General features: G+C 40.5%; 1 protein-coding gene across 1 annotated transcript in view; it reads right to left on the minus strand.

Moving 5' to 3' along the window:
* The window catches only part of GUCY1A2 (guanylate cyclase 1 soluble subunit alpha 2), a 329,020-nt gene that overhangs the window by 269,752 nt on the left and 39,100 nt on the right, over positions 1-20,168 (minus strand). Inside the window, exon 3 of the mRNA XM_030332816.1 lies at positions 19,872-19,993. Coding sequence (XP_030188676.1) covers positions 19,872-19,993 — 122 coding nt within the window. The remainder of the gene's footprint in view (positions 1-19,871; positions 19,994-20,168) is intronic.

Below are 20,168 nucleotides of genomic sequence, written 5' to 3' on the forward strand. Positions count from 1 at the left end.
AGGGAGAGCCCACATGGGTACGTGTTAGATCCTCTTTTATGCACAACTTAGCAGGGGGACCAACGAGGAGAATTTAAGGAGGAATAAAATAATTGCTAATAAAAGCACTCTGTCAACCAAAAACCAGTAAGCCAAGTTTGTCATTATCACAATAGGACACATACAACAAATTCATGCAAAAGAATGCCAAAGACTGGATTTTAGTGAAAACCCCAAACTTTAAATTCGGGGCAGATGAGGAATGAAGACAGTAAGCTGAGCACAGTCTACCTCTGAGATGCACTGACAGATCCTGGAGACTTAACCTAAGAATCATCTCCTGTTCTCTTCTCTTAAAATGTCCGAACAAGAGTCATTTCTCAAATTAGGCTGACTTCATCAGTGCCTTGTGAGCACGTCCTACTCTCCAACTGGTGTCCTATCACTCAGACCCTCCCTACGGTCATCACAAGCAAGCAGAGGAGGACAAAGAAGAAAACACTCTACTTGTTACAGAGGGGAGGGAGGAAAAACTATGGGACAAAGAAGGTGCAAGAGGAAGAAAACACCAAAGGCTTAGTTTCTTCTTATAGACAGCTTAATAGGTCAGTTTACAGGCCACGTGACCCAAAGGAGATGTAAAACAAAAATATCTGGATTCAGAGTTCTTCATTCTCATATAAACATTTATCCCCGCCCTACCACTCCTTAACTCCTAAAGAAAACAAAGGTTCTATGAGAAATCTTTCTTAATCTTCGAAAGCAAACAAAAAAGCATTTTCCGAAGGTCACCCAAATCCAGTACTTGACAGGAAGAAGATGTTACAGAGCTGTAAGATCTTGAACTTTCAGTCAACAAAAGATGCCACATGCTTTCCAAAGCACTTCTTTAATGCGCGGTAGAGAAATTCATAATTAAAAGCAAAATTTTTTAAAAATGGCTTTTCTCTCCTCAGTCCATTCCCAGGACTTGCCAGAATATTGCTATTTCCTTTCTAGCTTCCAGAAGGATGCCAATGGTCAACAGAGTTTGCTTTTTCTATCCCAGTGACAATGAAGTGGTTGGCCTGGTGCCCTAGAAGGCAAAGACACAGATTTTTTTTTTTTTTTAGCTTTGTGACCATGGTAACCTTGTTCCAAGTGCAAACCTTGCAATATGGGCGATCTTCTTTTAAAACAGTGAACCAATAAACTACAGTTCAGCTGCCAGCAGAACTGAGCCAACAGTGAAGCTTACTAACATCCCTGTTTCACCTATCAGAATGATCCAAATATGTAGATAAATAAGACAAGAATGAAACCAAGGGCAGGCAAGCCTGTTTGTGGTAACAGTAGTACTAAGATAGAATCTATTCCCCAAATCCCTATTTTCCTTGCGTACTAAAGTGGAAGCAGCCACAGCGGTTTGTGAATACCACTGTTACTTAAATTTCTGCCCCCCATCAGTAACTAGATTCAGCCCACCATTTAATTAAAAATTGTGCCCCCTAAGGATCAAGATTGTCAAGTATGTCACAGCATGAAAATGCATGTGTGGACGTCAGATTGGAGGGGGGTGGTTAAGAATACGTAGGGAGACATGAAATGACATTTGTCTGCCTTGTATGTTGGCTTCTGATCCTAAACAAGTTTGAAATTTGAGTATAATTCACTTAAATCCCATTATTTCTATACAACAATTAAGGTTTTCAAGAATTACACAGACATGCATTTAAAATGGATATGGTTCTTTGGGCGCCTGGGTGACTCAGTCAGTTAAGTGTCCGACTTAGGCTCAGGTCATGATCTCGCAGTTCTTGAGTTTGAGAACCACGTTGGGCTCTGTGCTGGCAGCTCAGAGCCTGGAGCCTGCTTCAGATTCTTTGTCTCCCTCTCTCTGCCCCTCCCCCATTCATACTGTCTGTCTGTCTGTCTCTCTCTCTCTCTCTCTCTCAAAAATAAAATAAACATTAAAAAAATGGATATGTTCTTGAAAAGTATTTCATCTGTACAACAAGAAAGAAAATTAGTATATCTAGCATGTGCCAGATGCCCTGACCCTCTAGGAATTGCAACGACTGAGCCTAGGTCATTTTAACCATATATAGTTTCAGTCAGAGGGTTTTTCATCACCTCTAAATAGTTCACTTTAAACTCCTTCTAGCTCCGTTGAAATACTAAACAGCTACTTAGCGTGATGTCCTGCTTAAGGTGAAGATTCTGTTTAACTGTACACACTGCTATAGACAGAGGCAGAAAGCACTGCTACTAAACATAGAAACACTTTATTTTTTTATTATTATTATTTTTAATGTTTTTATTTATTTTTGAGACAGAGAGAGACAGAGCATGAGCAGGGGAGGGGAAGAGAGAGAGGGAGACACAGAATCTGAAGCAGGCTCCAGGCTCTGAGCTGTCAGCACAGAGCCCGACGCGGGGCTCGAACCCACAGACCGTGAGATCATGACCTGAGCTGAAGTCGGACGCTCAACTGACTGAGCCACCCAGGCACCCCAAACATAGAAACACTTTAATAGTACATTGCAATAGTATCTAATGACTGATGACAGACTGTGAAAAATCATTTACCCTCGGTATTTAAAATGTCAGGGAAGCAATCAAAAAAATCACAGTCTACAGGAGAGATTATGTCAATGATTGATGAGGCTTCTGAATTCCATGAAGGTATTTGGGAAGTCCAAAACTGTCCTAAGAGTAAAGGGATTACAAGAAGAAAGCTGTATGTGGAGTGTACCTGTCATTTACGAGAGCATCAGGAGATTAACAAGCAATACAAGCAGTCAGCAGTTTTATCATTTTCATGGTGTGGAAACACGTGCTCTCATTCCTGCATATTTTTCTACAGGGAAAACAATAAGATGATCTGGAACGTAGAGGCATGAATCACCTGTTCTGAGACCAATTCCCTGCAGTATTAGAAAAATAGAGTAGGATTATGTTCAGACACTATTCTAATTTCATCTTCAAGGTCCTTAGTGGTACATTAGGTCAATAAGCAAGACCAGAACTAGAGGAAATGCACCCCATAGATGGGCTCTACTCTGGACACTGATTACATGTATAAAATTTGGTGCTTTCATGAGTGAGGTTAGGGGAAAAAACACACTTAAGTATAAAAATAGACTACAGGCTCTTATTCATGTGTTTTAGTTTGGGTTTGGATTTTTTTTTAACTGGGGCTACAACCAAGTAGAAATACAAAGTCCCTTTGGACTTATCTAACTTAATTATAATTTTATTCAACAGCTTTTAGAAATATTTGATTTTGATATAATCTCAAACTTAGAGGAAAGTTGCAAGAATAGTACCAAAACTCCCTTTTTCTTTTATAAAGATTCACCAATTTGTTAACAATTTATCTCATCTGTTTTATTCTCATTCTCTCTCTCTCTCTCTCCCTCCCTCCCTCCCTCTCTCTCTCTCTCTCTCTCACACACACACACACACACACACACCCCATTTGAGAATTAAGTGGCACAGGTCCTTTCCTTTACCCCTAAATACTCCAATGCATATTTCCTAAGAACAAAGATGTTCCCTTACATAACCACAGTACAATTTTGAAGATGAGGAAATTTAACTTTGGACAATATTACCTAATCCACAGTCCATATTCCAAATTCGTTTAATGGCCCAATAATGTTCTTCATGGCTCTTTCCTAGCACAGGATCCAATATGGGATTATTAGCTGCATTTGTCTAGTGTCTTTAGCTTTCCTTCCTCTGAAACAGTTCCTCAGCCTTTGTCCTTCCAACAGTACTTCTCAGACACCTACTCTTCCAGGCCCCCTGCATTGTTGGTGTGGTTACAAAGGATTAATACAGCACCTAACCACTAGGTAACCACAGTCAAGGTGGAGAGAAAGACCTGGAGACGATCAGGAAGCACACCATGAAATGTGCTTTAATAGAAGGATAAGCAGATTCCTCCCACCTTTACCAGTTCAAAACCCTTGCTCTCTAGATCCTTATTTTTTTCTATCTTCATAGAAGAATACCTGTATAGCCAGAATCGTCATTAGCAAAAGTTATTTGTAAAATGTCTTTTAGTTCAAGGAACTGGCCAAAGTTTGTGTGTGTGTGTGTGTGTGTGTGTGTGTGTATGAATAAGGAGTATTTTATGTACATAATACAGTATATACACAAACAGTGTGTGTGTGTGCACACACACATACAGTAGTTTATGGTAATACATGCACACACACTAAGTTGGTTTTTCTTTTCTTTTCTTTTTTAAGAAACAGGGATGGTTCTTTTAAATAGGAGATGTGTTAAAATTACTATTTTCAGACACAAAAAAATGTGACCTGGTAAAAAGAACTATGTTTCTTTTTCTATAGTTAGAAAAGTATATTCAAACAAGCCTCAATCATTTATTAGCTAAGTGATCTTGCGTAAGTCACAATGTGGGCTTTAATGAGTTCATCCATAAAATGGAATGACAACAGTTAACCATAGAGGTTAATGTTTAACAGAGTACAAAATAATATACATTCAAGTTTTTATAAATAGTAAAGCACTATGTAATTTATAGATGTGTGTCTATATACACGTCCACAGATATACTTATGTACATAGGTGTGTGTGTGCATTAGACAGAGCATGAGAATGAGAGGGAGAAAGCCAAGGATGCATTTGATTTAGGATTTTTTAAAAACACAGTTCTCCCGATTACCACATAGAGGAATTTTGAATCCCAAATTTCTCAGCCTATTTGGGGATGGTGTTCCCACTTCTCTTAAAATGGCTGTCTTCCATTCTCCTCATTAAGTACAGAAGTTCTATTCTTCACGTCATGTGGTTTTCCCATGAGCTTCTGAAAACTAGCAACGCCAGGACAGCAGAGATTATGTTTGCCTGAGTCACTGTCAGATCTCTAGAACCAGCAGAGGCCTGATAGGTTGAGAGTACTCACCAAATGTCTGTGGTATGGGGAATACCAGTTGGGACCTTTTCTTGTCCAAAATACCATAACACAGCATCACTGCCTTCTTCTTGAGGCAATCGCTACTGAGACATGAGCGGAGAAACCTGAACTTTTATCAACTGCCTCAACATTAGGGTAAATAATGGAAGGAAGGAAAGAAGGAAGGGAAGAAGGAAGGAAAGAAGGAAGGAAGGAAAGAAGAAAGGAAAGAAAGGGAAGAAGGAAGGGAAGAAGGAAGTTCATTCTTGAAACTGTGAATCCAGAAATACCATTGAAACACCATAGTCCTGTAGAAATTCCATTAGAATTGTTTAAAAGAATTAAAAACTATTATCACTAACACAATTAATTAGTTAAGCCCTTCCCACCTGCTTTTACGTTCCATGGTCTTATTTTTCTTCTCAGTACCTATCACTCTCAAGTCACTGTTTTTGTTATTTGTGATTTTTTGTTGTCTGTCTCCCCAATTTGTTTATCTCCCTGCTCATCACCAACACCTAGAATGGTACCTCAAGAAAGTAGATATTCAGTAAATATTTGTACTGACAGAACAAAGTATTTGAAAATTCTTTTATAAGACACTGCCTACAATATTATATATATATATACACACACACACACACACACACACACACACACACACACACACATAATACACATATCACTAGATTAATAAATGTTTCCTGTATTTAATACAACTAAAACCCCAATGATCATGTAGAACCTTAAACTAAAGAAGTTTTATAGATTTGTAACAAGTTAGGGTCTCCTGATTAATCAGTCCCCATCTAAAACAGTAAGTTTCCATGTGGCACGCAAGCAAAAAGTAATGACAAACTAAGAGAAGCCAATTTTTAAATGCAGATTTTCCTTGTTCCTTTTCACTGATATGTAGGACTGAGAATCAGAATAGTGAAAAAGAAAGGGTATGAAAGCATAAAAATAAATGAACAAGAGTATGAAGCCCCAGACGTGAGTAAAGAAGTGACCAGTGGTCAGATGTGGCAAGAAGTACACAGAATGTGGAGAAACAGAACGAAAAGTAGAAAATTGGGGCACCTGGGTGGCTTAGTCAGTTAAGAGTCCGACTTTGGCTCAGGTTATGATCTCGCAGTTTGTGGGTTCGAGCCCCGCATCAGTCTCTGTGCTGACAGCTCAGAGCCTGGAGCCTGCTTTGGATTCTGTGTCTCCCTCTCTCTCTGCCCCTTCCCCACTCATGCTCTGTCTCTCTCTGTCTCTCAAAAATGAATAAATGTTAAAAAAAAGTTTTTAATATTAAAAAAAAAGAAAAAGAAAATTGAAGGCAACCAAGGGTATTTTCAGTCAAAATGTTTCTGGGCACTAGTCAGTACAATAACTCTTAAGAATCAGGATCATTTTTCAGTGCTCTGCATGTCCTCAGGGTGAAATCCCTCTTGGTCTCGCCTTTGTAAAGACCCCAAAATCACTCCGTTCAATGAAATCTCACAGACCAGTATCAACTTCTCTTTCCCATGGCAACTGCAAACTCACTCTACTGCCCACTTAATTTCCCCCTAGGCTAACTGTCCTCTGGTGAGTACTAGAATTCCAGTCCTGATATTATGGGGGATAAAAATGTTAATAAAGCTATCATTTTACTAAAACTATGACCAACAATTTCTGATGTTGGATGAACCACCTACCATATGCCTTTGCAAAGTTAATGACATAGGATAGAGAAAGGGAGAACTGACCCATAACTCATATATCCATTTATGCAGGGATGAGAGAAAATCGGGGAAAAAAAGCAACATGATATCATAAATGTATGATGAAGATGGGCAGTCGAAGTCAGCAGTGCTCAGCATCGAAGATATCTGGCAAAGAGAAAAGAGAAAGCCTGGCTATAGCAGAGAGCATCTAGCAAGAGGCATTAAACCTTTATCTGGAAGGCAAAGGGCATAGAAGGGAAGCCGGGCCCCAGGTCCTGCTTAGGGTTCAAAAGCTGAGTTGAAAGTCATAGGCAGAAGTAGAGTAAGTCAAAGGAACTGAAAGTTGTCCAAGGCAGCAACCCACTCTCAAAAAGAAGACAGAAAGAGAATCCCAGATTCTAGAACCTCGGGTAGCAGAATTGTAACTTGGTACCAAATTCCCTATGAATTCAATGAACTGTCCTAAGCACACCTGGCCAAGAGCAGGGTTAGCCTTGGAATTCAAGTATCAAGACATGCCTGCGCACCAGGGCTCTCTTGGGAGCTGATTTTTAAACAAATTCTTGGTCCCCATCCTAGACATGATGAATCAGAGGATCTGTTGTTTACAGAGTATCTAGTTTACAGAATATATGGTGGCTGCAGGTTGGTTTTTTAGTTTGGTTTTATTCTGTCTTTTGTTGTTGTTGTTGTTGTTGTTGTTGTTGTTATTGTTGTTGTTGTTGTTCTTGTTAACGTCTCCAGATGATCCTACTGAACCATCACTAGAAGAATCCACTGTTTTAGACTCTGGAGTAGAAATGATCACTTGTGGGATTAGCATTCAAATCAATAATGCAAAACACATCTCCCTAGCAAAGGCGAAAACATAAATTCATTAATGTTAAAATAAAAATAGAAATTTTTGGAGTTGGCTTTTCCTCTTTTTTCCCCTCATCTGGCTCTGGACAATATTCAACTTGACCAGTGTGTCTGAGTCAGGAATTACCTCAGCTTCCTTGCGTTTGGAAATCACAGGGGCGCCTGGGTGGTTCAGTCGGTTAAGCAGCCGACTTCAGCTCAGGTCATGACCTCGCGGTCCGTGAGTTCGAGCCCCACGTCGGGCTCTGTGCTGATGGCTCAGAGCCTGGAACCTGTTTCGGATTCTGTGTCTCCCTCTCTCTGACCCTCCCCCATTCATGCTCTGTCTCTCTCTGTCTCAAAAAATAAATAAACGTTAAAAAAAAAATTAAAAAAAAAAAAAAGAAAATCACATCTGTTTCTTCTTCAACTGCCTCCTGTCAGGGCTCCACTGGTTCCTTTTTGCATCTTTTACCAATACTTCCCTTACCTTAAATAACGTTCTACCCGTACCATCCATGATACACCTCTTTCATGGGGGACTCACCACTGTGGTTCTTCTGACTCCCATTTTCTGTGTGGTAAGTGAAGCCCGATCCTTCATGTCCCCAACCACTGTCTCTCCCAACAACCTACCCAACCAGATCCAGACGGCACACTGGTGGGAAACAGTGTACCACCTGCGTATGAAGACTACAATAAAATTCACTTGTATCACAGGCTGCTAGTATTTCCAGGTCTACATCTTCTCCTTCCACACAGAAAATTTACCATTTCTTTTAATATTTATTTTTGAGAGAGAGAGAGAGCGAAAGAGAGTGAGAGCGAGAGAGAATGCATTCTCACATGAGTGGGGGAGGGGCAGAGAGAGGAGGAGAGGTAGAGGTGGGGTACGGAGAATCCCAAGCAGGCTCTGGGCTGACAGCAGAAAGCCCGAGGCAGGACTCGAACTCACGAACCATGAGATCACAACCTGAGCCAAAGTCGATGTTCAACTGACTGAGCCACCCAGGCATCCCCAGAAATTACCGTTTCTTATTTCAAAGCTAAGACCAGAGTTGGTGGAAATCTAGGGTAAAAAACATGATAGGGAAAAAAATTGGAATTTGGGGTTCAGTCATGCTATGTCTGAAATGAATCTCCTCTCACACACACTACCTATCATTAGGGGTAACAGAAATAGGGAGATAGGATTCTAAAGCATCTAGAGAATTCATCCAGGATACAGAATCCTCCCTAGATCCCCACATGGAAAATAGAGCATATGGGAATCTTTAGCTGAGCAGGATCATGAAAAACAAGAGAGTAATATTTTGCTTTTTGAATACAGACTAACAGTGAGATAATAAAAGGAATGTGCCATACATAAAAAGCCCTAATTTAAGTAACATTTTTATTGTGACTCATAAAACTCTACTCACCAAATTAATTTAAACAGCTGATAGAAATGCTGTCAAAAACACTTAAAACTGACTGAAAATCTGAACTCATGGCAAATAAGAATGACAACTCATCTAGCATAGAACCTAGGATGCTTGAATTTAACTCTAATCTTTGTCAATTTTCATTAATTTTCAGGATAATTAAATTGCATGTTATAAAAATGCACAGTCGAGTCAAAGTCAGAGTTCTGTAGCAAAGAGCAATGAAAACAGAAAACAAGGTACCAAATAAAAAAGAAAAAGTACACCTACAGGTAGAAATGATGAATCTGACAAATAAAAGTCATCAAATAAAAAGGAAAAAGTGAAGAGAGAAGGAGAGGCAGTGTGTTCATTTGAGTTTAAAAGACCCAAAAAAATAGGGGCACCTGGGTTGCTCAGTCAGTTGAGCATCTGACTTGGGCTCAGGTCATGATCTCACAGCTCCTGAGTTCAAGACCAGCATCAGGCTTACTGTTCTCAGCATGGAGTCTGCTTCAGATCCTCTGTCCCCCTCCCTCTCTGCCCCTCCCCCCCTCTCATGCTCTCTATAAAAAATAAACATTAAAAATAAGTAAATAAAAATAAAAGATTCAAAAAATAGTATTTACATTAAAAAAGGAAATGTGCCAAATCATGATGAACTCGCTTCACAAAAATGAGATCCAAGTCTGACATATGAAATGATACAGGCTCACGCACCTCTTTCTCACATAGTAAGGAAAGAATCAGAATTCCTTCTAACTCAGAGAAAAAAACAAAAATAGCCATTAGTCTTTTGCAGTAGAGCAGTTGAGGGGTCAATAAACAAATCTGGAGACTCTCACATGTGGGCCTCAGCGTCGCCATCCCCACGAGCTCATGTGTGAACCTCTGCAAGCAGCCTGGCCTATCTGTGTGATTTCTTCTGTTCTAAGTCAGACCTAGCTTCTTTTCTTCCTTCCTTTCCATCTTCCTTCCTCCAGTTCATTCATTCTTTCGTTCTTTATTTTTTCCTTCCTTTCTTTCCTTCCTTCATTCCTTCTTCCTCCCTCCCTCTTTCTTTCTTTCTTTCTTCCTTTCTTCCTTTCTTGAATGTTGCAGATATTAAGTGGAAGTGATACCATCTCCTGAGAAGAGGGACGGGAGGTTGTTGAAGAGGATTGAGAAACCTGCTCAGAAGAATGACCAGAGTAATAGGAGGTTTAGTGAAGTGAATGACTCACTGGTCCGGATGGTGTTGAAAGGAATTCAAATTACCGCCCTCTGGGGGCTAGGGGTGCATAAGGACATTGATCAAGACTGCTTGTGGGTATCTTCAAATTTGAACACCTCCAACGAATAGGATTACGAGTGATGTCACCTAGAATTTACACCCAAATTCCTAATTTCATTTCATTTCCCACTGTGTAATGCTGGCTAGCTCCATTTTAGAGACTTATTTTTTACCAAAGCAAAGATAAAGAGTCTACTCATTAGTACCATGGGCAATTTCTGCTATGATTGAGAATTTCCAAGCAGTTTCTCCATTCAGTCATAAAATCTTGAAAAAGCACTAAGGATGACAAAACAGGAGGCAAAATTCTTTTCTCTTTTGTTGATGTTGAAATTGTAAGAAGACAGCAGGGGCGGTTTTGTTTATTAAAACTTCAAGGGAGGGACACCTTGGTGGCTCAGTCAGTTGGGCATCTGACTCTTGATCTCAGTTCAGGCCATGATCTCAGAGTTCATGAGATCAAGCCCTGCATCGGGCTCTGTGCTGACAGTGCAGAACCTGCTTGGGATTTCACTCTCCCTCTCTCTCTGCCCCTTCCCTGCTCGTGCTCTCTCTTGCTCAAAATAAATAAGTATTTTTAAAATATAAAAATAAAACTTCAAGAGAAAAGGCACATCAATTAGAAGGAATAAAATTTTTAAAAAAATCTAACAATACCAATTTCTGTATAGGATGTGTAGCAAATGGTACAGCCACTTTGGAAGACACCTTAGTAGTTTCTTACACAGCTAAACAAAGTGCAGAAATCACACTCCTGGGTATTTACCTAACTAGTTTGAAAACTTATGTCTCCACAAAAACCTGTGATTGAATGTTTGTAGCAGGTTTATTCATAATTTCCAAACACAGAATCGACCAAGCTGTCCTTCAAGAGATGAACAGAGATGCCACCTGTGGTCTACATGTATGATGAAATACTCTTCAGAGATCAAAAGGAATGAACTATCGAGGCACACAAAGACATCTATTAATCCTAAATGCATACTGTTAACAAAAAAAAATGTAAAAATGTTAAATTTCGTGCGATTCCTTTTAGAAGACACCCTAAAACAGACAAAAACTACAGAGAAACAAACATATCAGTATTTGCCAGGGATTTGGTGCAAGGAGGAGGGCAGGGCTGAATGGGTGAAGTGCAGGGGATTTTTTTTCTAACAGTTAAAGTATTCCGTATGATACTGTAATGGTGGATGGTGGATACATGACACTGCACTTATCAATACTGATACGATTTTCCAGCACGAAATGTGAACTTTAATGCATGCCAATTTAAAAATACACACATACACACACGTGCACACACACACACACACACACACAGATCCAAGAATCACATGACAAAATTAAGAATGTGATTAAATAATGGAACTGTATTATAAATGGAGGAAAAACTCCTCACTGGAGGTGGTAGGGGGTTAAGGTGCTGACCTAAGTAACATGGGAAATGAGTAGAGTCTAAAACTCCATACATAAATAACTTCATACTCCAAAAATGCACAACACTACACTCTGGTTGATAAAACATTTTCCCCACAAGAGTGTGTATGAACAATTCTGAAACAACTGAAACAACTGTACGTGTAAGCTGCAAGTGAACAATTAAGTGGATGGGATGCCTAAGGAGAGCCAAGTTTCCCGCTGTTGCAGTAAGAGGTTACAGACAAGCAAGGGGAATGAGCTAAAACATTCCATGCGGTTGGATCACTGGACTCACATTTAGCATAATACAGAGATGATGCACACAGAAACACTGACAGAGAGGCATATATACAGGAATTAGTACACACATATGTATTTTCCTGCTCTTTCAGCTGAGGGGGCCTGAAAGGAAGAATATCCCAACCGCAGTAAGTACTCCGAGGGCCCAGATTTGGGTTTCTAACACCATTCTCCAATCAAAGGACTCCTGGGATTAACAGCTGATTCTAGGCCTGAGGCAGAAAATATACACGATGAGCCTGGAGCATCTTGTAGTGCTATCAAGTGAGGAACTGTTCAACACACACACACACACACACACACACACACACACACACACACAGTGATGGGCATATGTCCAAGTACACAGCAGACAATTGCAAGACCTGACCAGTACTCTTCAAAACTGTTAAAGTCATCAAAAACAATGAAAATCTCAGAAAATGTCAGATGAAGGAGTCTAAGGAGATACAACAACTAAGTGTAATACAGTATCTTACATGCAAGTCCGGAACCGAACAGGTAAAAGCCAAGGATATCTGAATAAAGCGTGGAATTTAGTCACTAATAATGTATGAATATCAGTTCCTTAATTGGGACCAAAGTACCATATGAACATAAGACATCAATAATACAAGAGAGAAGTTTGGAATATGTGATAACTCTTCTATAAATATCGAACTATACTGAAATTAAGAATTTTTAAAAATATAAAGGTTAGAAAAGAAAACCAAAGACCTACCTACTGAAAATTTCAGGACAGAGAACAATAGTTGGAGGAATCCACGATGTGAGAAGTTGCCCTCCCATACAAGGAAGTGCCAGACAGAAAGCTGGTGATGACAATGAGACAATGTAATAGAGAAAAACAAAGACCCCCCAGAAAAGGGGGAAGAAAAATGACAAGTCAGGTTTTTCCAGTAAGGAAGAGAAGCTAAGTATGGAGAAATCCAGCAGGACAATGGGAAAAGACCAGTTATAAGATACAGAAAAAAAATGTTCCTAAAATAAAACAGATGATCTACAGGAAGAGAGAAAGCCTCCCCATCTCTGTGGATACGCCTGTATCTTCTAAAAGTGATGTGCATGAATGAAGATTCAGTTATTAGTGTTTATTTTACAAGCAGGAGCCAGTGTCCACCCTCAGCAGTCTTCCTCCTTTTCAGACGGACCTGCCACATCTCATCACTTCATGTAAAGTATGCAAGCAGAAAGTGAAAAACACAGGTTCCTTCCAATTTACATAGACCCACTATTCAAGATCTCTGTTAGGAATTAAATTGTGTTATTAATTTGGGTCGCCTGGGTGGCTCCATCGGTTAAGCGTCCGACTCTTGATTCTGGCCCAGGTCATGATAGGGCCCTGCGTCGAGCTCTGTGCTGTGAGGAGTATGCTTGGGACTCTGTCCCTCCCTCTCTCTCTGCCCCTCCCCTGCGTGCAGTCTCTTCCTCTCAAAACTAAACATTTTTAAAAACCGTGTTTAAAAAGAAAGAAAAAAGAAAAGTAAACAGTTTGTGAGTTTGAGCTCCATGTCAGGCTCTGTGCTGACAGCTCAGAGCCTGGAGCCTGCTTCAGATTCTGTGTCTCCCTCTCCCTCTGCCCTTCGCCGCTTGTACTCCCTCTGTCTCTCAAACATAAATAAATGCTAAATTTTTTTTAAAATTTTTTTTAAATTGTGTTAATTAATTCATGTCATTAAATGAGATAATGTAACAACTTTCCCAATGAGATACTGTGACCATGTTCCTAAACTTTAATAGGCAGCACCCACTAAAACACAATCAATGGCCTAAGAAACACAACTTCTAGAGGCTTTGTGCCCCACCAGTGATGTCTAACATACTAAGTTAAGCCTCTTAAGATACCAAGATCGGCTTGAAATCTTGCAGCCAGCGGAACTGGCACGTCGTTTACTACAGTTTAACTGTGAGGCCTTGTCTGTGTCTTGAGGACAAATGCATCAGCCTTCTTTCGCACTGTCAACACCTGAAATCTAGACAAACACTGCTCCTAAACCGACAAGGGTCCACATTGTAAAGAAACTGCACTCTCCTCAACCCCAGTGGGGAACGTGGTGGAGACTACAGGTCACGTGCAAGCACATAGCGAAAAGCAGTGAACTAAGTACAATTCGCACAATTCAGAGAGACTTGTGCCATTCGCGCTAGAGAAGTGACATAAAGCCCATTTCGGTCGGGATTCTGGAAGACCGCACAAAGCCCTGGAAAGAAAGCCCTGGGGTTCGAATCAGACTGACCCGCCTTTAAATCCTGCTCCTGTGGCCTTTCGTCCCTGACAAAGGAACCTAACAAGTTAACATCTCCAAATATCCATTTCCTCACCTGCAAGAGCGAGCAATGGAGTCTCCCAGGGCTGATGCAAACTTTTGTTTTGTGTAGCACTTGTCATGCATCAGGCTGTTTCAAGCACTTTATATAAATTAACTTGTTTACTCTTCCTAACAACTGGAAGAGATACGTGGTTATATTACCATCATTTTACAAAAGGGGAACGATAGAGTACAGAAAGGCTGGGTAACTCGTTCCGGCTCACACAGCCACTAAGTAGGTAAGCTGCATGTTCAACCCAAGTAGTCTGGTTCATTTTTGCCCTAAACCGTTAGTATACTAGAATACCATTATTAAAACAATTAATAAATCAAGTCTCCTCCAACCACCTTCTTTCTAATCCATTTCTTTACATACTGACATGACTTACTTAATGAAAGAGAAAAATTATCCATTACTAAGTGACAGTAACAAGAACTATATTAGAATTTATCTGTTACTGTCTATCTTAATTCATCAATAAAAATGTTAAGTGATTATTGCACCAGCGAGTTCTCCAAGATTCCATATATGTTAATCAAAGAATTGTTCAGTGAATGGGAGAATGTGTAAGAGTTATTCCAAGAAAACCCCCAAAGTAATCTTAACCCTAAGTAAGGCTAACTAATCCTTCACAGTTTTATGGTCAATTAGCAAGGCTGCTAAAACGCACATTCCGAGTCACAAGAAAACCAACCTAACAGTTAACATATAAACAAATTATTGCTTATAAAAAATAAAAGGGTCCATATCAGCTAATGATTCTGGAATGGGGAGCACTTTACAGTGAGCTCTGCATTCAGAGTATTTCTGAGTCCCCAAGATTAAGAAAAAGCTGTAATGTGTAAGCCCCAAAGGCCATCTCCTTCATCCTCCTCATGAGCTCCTTCCCAACAAATATCCCCATGACCTCACTTTGATTCTGACCTAACATGTGCTAAGTTTTGTGAAGATAATAAAGCCCCACTCTAACAGACAACCTTTAAAAAGAGAGACAACTTGGGGCACCTGGGTGGCTCAGTCGGTTAAGCGTCCGACTTTGGCTCAGGTCATGATCTCACGGTTCGTGGGTTTGAGCCCCACGTCGGGCTCTTTGCTGACAGCTCGGAGCCTGAAGCCTGCTTCTGATTCTGTGTCTCCCTCTCTCTCTGCCCCTCCCCTGCTCACCCTCTGTCTCTCTCTGTCTCTCAAAAAGAAATAAATGTAAAAAAAAAAAAAAAAAAAAAAAAGAAAAAAATGAAATAAAATAAAATAAAAAGAGAGACAACTTAAACGAATATTCTTTCACTATTCATGTCCTTGTGATTATATTGAGAGGAAATGCACTTAGCAAAAGCAGCATGAAACTCTACTTTGTGAACACCCAGTAAATAACTGGTGCTTACTGAAACAGCAACCTCAAGTTTGCTCCAGGTCGTTAGGAAGTGAATTCCCTAGAGCGCCCATCTCTGATTTCTATCCTACTGAGCGAGGACTTTTTCCGACACCACCATCACCTCCACCTCAGGGCACCAGATGCTCTCCAACCAACACATCCCCAGCCCCCCCAACACAACTAAAACTGGTCAGAGCTGCAACAGCCACACCAAAGTATGGGACCAAACTTAATGCCACGTTAACACTGTTTTTCTATCTGCAAAGCTAAAAGGGAGCTGTGGGGAAGGCTCTGCTCTGGCTTGATGAAAGACTGGTCAGCCTACATATTTAGGCAGACACACCACGGATGCCCTTCTGAACAGGGATGGTTACCTTGTTGTAAGGAAACAATCGAGCACACAGAGTAGTCTGGGTGTCCGTCCTTCTGTCGTTAAGGGTAGCCTGAATGTCCAAGACTCTGCTTGGGTTGATCAGGAAAATCCAAAAGGATAAAAACAACTGGAACAGCCATAACCCTCACTTATTTTACATTGCCTTATGTGAGGAAGTTATGCCATTTAGACTGCCTCTCCCTTAGCTCTCCCTACTCAGTCAGGGCTTTATCACAGATGCTCCTTTGTACCATTCAAGCATTCCAATGTCCGAGAAATACTCAATGCCACACCTAAGAATATCAATACATTTTACTACTTAATTGGAGCTAAAAATGGGCCTTGCTGACTACGGCTGGAAAAGCCATAATTTTTCAGACAACTAAAATTAGATCATTTCGGTGAGCAAAAGACATATTCCAAATAAAGCAGTAAATTTAACACAAAAAGCCTCCAGCAGGGAGGGCATAGTTCACAACTATCTTTCTTTGGAGAGCCTTTCTCAGAGTTTAAAAGCCCCTTTGGGGTGCTGTCCTGAATTAGCACAGGGACTGCTGGAGCACCAATATGAGGCGATGGATGAGTATGAGCAGCCTGTACTTAATATTCCTAATTTGTAAATGATGAGACAAAAGACAGCAACAACCAGTTTCTAAGCCAAGAGAAGAGAAATAAGTGAGAAAATGTTGATCTGGAAACAGTTCTGTCCCATTACTCGTAGGGGCGTGAACCACTCTCTAATGCACATGCATTTCCAGGGAGTCCTAGGAAAGCAGGGACGAAACAAACGCATGGCAGAGGCCAAACTGGTTTTCTGCAGCAAGATCTTGCAGACCCCTCACGTCCTTCTTTTTACTGCAGGCCAACCACTCAACTCAAACTTCAACCTAAAAACCAGCAAATGATCAAACCATCCAAAGGAGGCCATGCTTAGTTGATAGGGCTATTTTGAAAGGAGAAAAATTGGCTTCTCTAGTCTTATTTTCTGACCTAGGAATTTAAATCTTTCTTGAGAAGAGGAAGTGTAAGTCACCTACAGATGAGCGAACAAACACATTTCTCGTCTCTACCACAACGTCCTTGTTGGTTAAGAAGATGAGAGAAGTAGGTGTTTCTCCATCGCAATCCACCCATATTCTAACCATGCTCCCCAAAATCAATGAACATAAATCATACTGTTGGAAAATCGCCCTCTGGTAGGATTTGAGGATTCCAGCAATCAAAATTCCTCTGAACCTGGTTGAGACTCTCCACTCCCATGCTAAACTCCCCCACTCAGAAGATAACTTCCTTTCTCATACAGTGTTTTTCTGTTCAAGGAGTTGATCAACTCTTACATTCTCATAAATGAACCCTAAGAGACTCTTAAATACTGACAACAAACTGAGGGTTGATGGGGGATGGGGGAGAGGGCAAAGTGGGTAATGGACATTGAGGAGGGCACCTGTTGGGATGAGCACTAGGTGTTGTATGGAAACCAATTTGATGATAAATTATATTTAATATTAAAAAATGATTGCACTGTGGAATTTAAATGTAATTTAAAAAGAGGAAATCTAAGCAAGCCAAGGCCAGTCATAGTGAAGTGACCTGTTGAAAACAAAGCTCTCACTGACTCTGACCAGTAAAGGTAAAGCTGTTACCTTCGTCCTCGGATAGCCTGTATTGCAAGAGTTATGAAAAGACATTACCCAAAAGAGAACAGCTACGTCTTAGACACATAATCACCTGTTGGAACCACGCCAGTATCTGGTCGACAGATGGCAGGCATTTCATTTTATTCTTCAGACATTTAAATTTTACAAGATTGTGATTTTTAGATTTGAAGAACAACCCACTGTTACTAAGAGGGAAAAAAAATCTAGTATCTTGTGTGTAGAAAAACTTGGTATTTATGAAATCCAAACCCTGTTGTACAGTCACCTTCTAAATCATAAGCACCTCACTTAAAAACACTCTGTCATTGATATCCTCAGGTAGCAAGCATCCTGCCTGCAGCTCTTTTCATGCCCTACTTGAGCTGCAACTCAAGGCAACTCCAGGAGAGCAACTGAGCTGTGCTGGGCCAACAGTGCCCCCTGGTGGTTACCCTGTCAAACTGTCCGACCTTAAGTGTGTGGGACTTGGGCACACCCACCTTCAAGTCTGTTGACATGCCTTGAGCACCTGCATAGATTTATCCTCAACATTTCCTCCCTGCTCTCACTCCGTGAGGGGCAAGGTGGGGAGCATATGACACGACAATGTGAGGGGAGTGAGTAAGAGCCCCTTACTTAGAAACTGAGTAAGAGCAGCTTTCAAAAGCCCCTTAGAGCCCCTTACTTAGAAACTGAGTAAGAGCAGCTTTCAAAATCATAAACGTCCCTTGCCAAGACTCTAATACATCCCTTAGTGGGGCATCATCTCACGCCACCCCTGGAAAATCACAAGGTCTCAAGAGAAATAAATGTTACTGATGGAGTTGGATTTTTTCTTTTTTTGTCATCCAGCTAAATTTATTCCATTTAAATGCCCATCTTTTATTGGAGATTAGACTTTCCTATTTTGGGAAAAGTTAAAATGTCCCTTTTTTATGAAACGGTGATGTTACAACATGATCACTTTAACAAATTATCCTTACTTGGCCAAGTTCACCAACTTTATTTGGGTTTTTTTTTTAACTGATGGACAATTCTTAAAAATAAAAAATCAGAAAACTGTTTGGTTTTGGGTAATGACTGGCCCCTCTTCCCAGTTATTCTCATCCCTTCTCTTCCACAATAATTAAGTTTACTGGGGTAGTAAGACATCCCTGCACCTGTACTAAGATTGAGGACAGTCAGTCCTTGGGTTCTTCTCACTGTCCATCACTCTCTTACATGCATAATAGACAAAGCACCCCTCACAAAAAGGTCCATGTTCTTAATAATTTGTGTTTACCTAGGATGAAAATCTTATCAATAGGTAGGTAGCATCACAGCTTGAATGTAAAAGCCGGATCCACCTCTGGGAGTCAGATATGTTTAGAAAAATCTGGTAGAGTCATGGTTTGAGGTCACCTGGAATCTATCTGTAGAAGGGACTCAGTTGTCTCCAGAGAAAGCACCTACTCTAACAGGAAACAAAGTCAGGCAAACAAGTTTGCCCCAGTCTTCATCCATCTGATTCTGAGAGAGAGGAGATTCTGAGTTCTATATGGAGTCTGTCACTAAGATTTGTTGTTCCCTACCACCCCTCCCCAACACTCTATGGATCCCTGAGTAGTAAGGAAAAAGGAGAATTCCCAAAAAATTCAAAGAGCTATTTTTTTTTTTTTTACTACAAACCTACAAAAGACATTACGGCAAAAAAGTATTTCTGCTCTGATATCTACTGTGCATATAATACAAGGTAGCTCTCACACACCAAGAACATCATATAGTAAGAGAGCACGGCTCATTTATGGTGCCTGAAGGCAGCATGATTTAGTGTGCTAACACTCCTCCTTCAAAAACAGTCCTGCCGCCATACTACTAGCATCTTCAAGGTGGACACACACACACACACACACACACACACACACACGGACAAAGACCTCAGTAGATGACCTGCCACCACCTCTGAGTGTAGAGTCCACTATGGCTACATGTGAGCCACCCTCCAGCTCCCACCAAGGCCTCTCACAAATACTGTTATGCCAATAATAGAGTGTGGGCTTGGACAGGAAGATCCCCAACTTCAGTCGAAGTTAAGAACCAGAGAAATATGGATTACAGGAGGCTGATACCAACATACAAATTCTGGGTTTCCCTGGCACGTGAGTATTCTTATTATAATGTTTTTCTACCTCCAAGGAAACGGCGTGCACGTAATTTGCACTTACACATCTCCAGGAGTGTCGAAATTAAATCACTTTAAGACAAGGTCCTAGTCTTCATTTGCCTTAGTCTCCAAACCCCCCCTCAGTAGAAAATGAAACATTTATACTTGACTTTCCCTTCTCCCCTCATTCTCTCTCAACCTATAAACATATAGTTAATATACCGAGTATATTAGCAGTGCATTGAAGGATTCCTGAGACGTCTTCAATACCCTCTTTGTTGGAATGGTCTGCATAGGAGCATCTGTTAGAGATATTGTGGAAATTCCTTTCTGCGTCCCTGTAACTAAGAAGAAAACAAAATTAGCATACAGAGCAAATTTTTAAACCATCTGCGAATGCACTCATATATGTACACACAAGCACACGTACTCTGTGCTTTTAAAAATAACTGCATTTTAAAATAACTCAGGGTTTCAGACACCACTTCTGGCATAACCCGCCATTAACATCAGCATGAG

The sequence above is a fragment of the Lynx canadensis genome, chromosome D1, assembly GCF_007474595.2.
Source record: "Lynx canadensis isolate LIC74 chromosome D1, mLynCan4.pri.v2, whole genome shotgun sequence".
Classification (NCBI taxonomy): Eukaryota; Metazoa; Chordata; class Mammalia; order Carnivora; family Felidae; genus Lynx; species Lynx canadensis.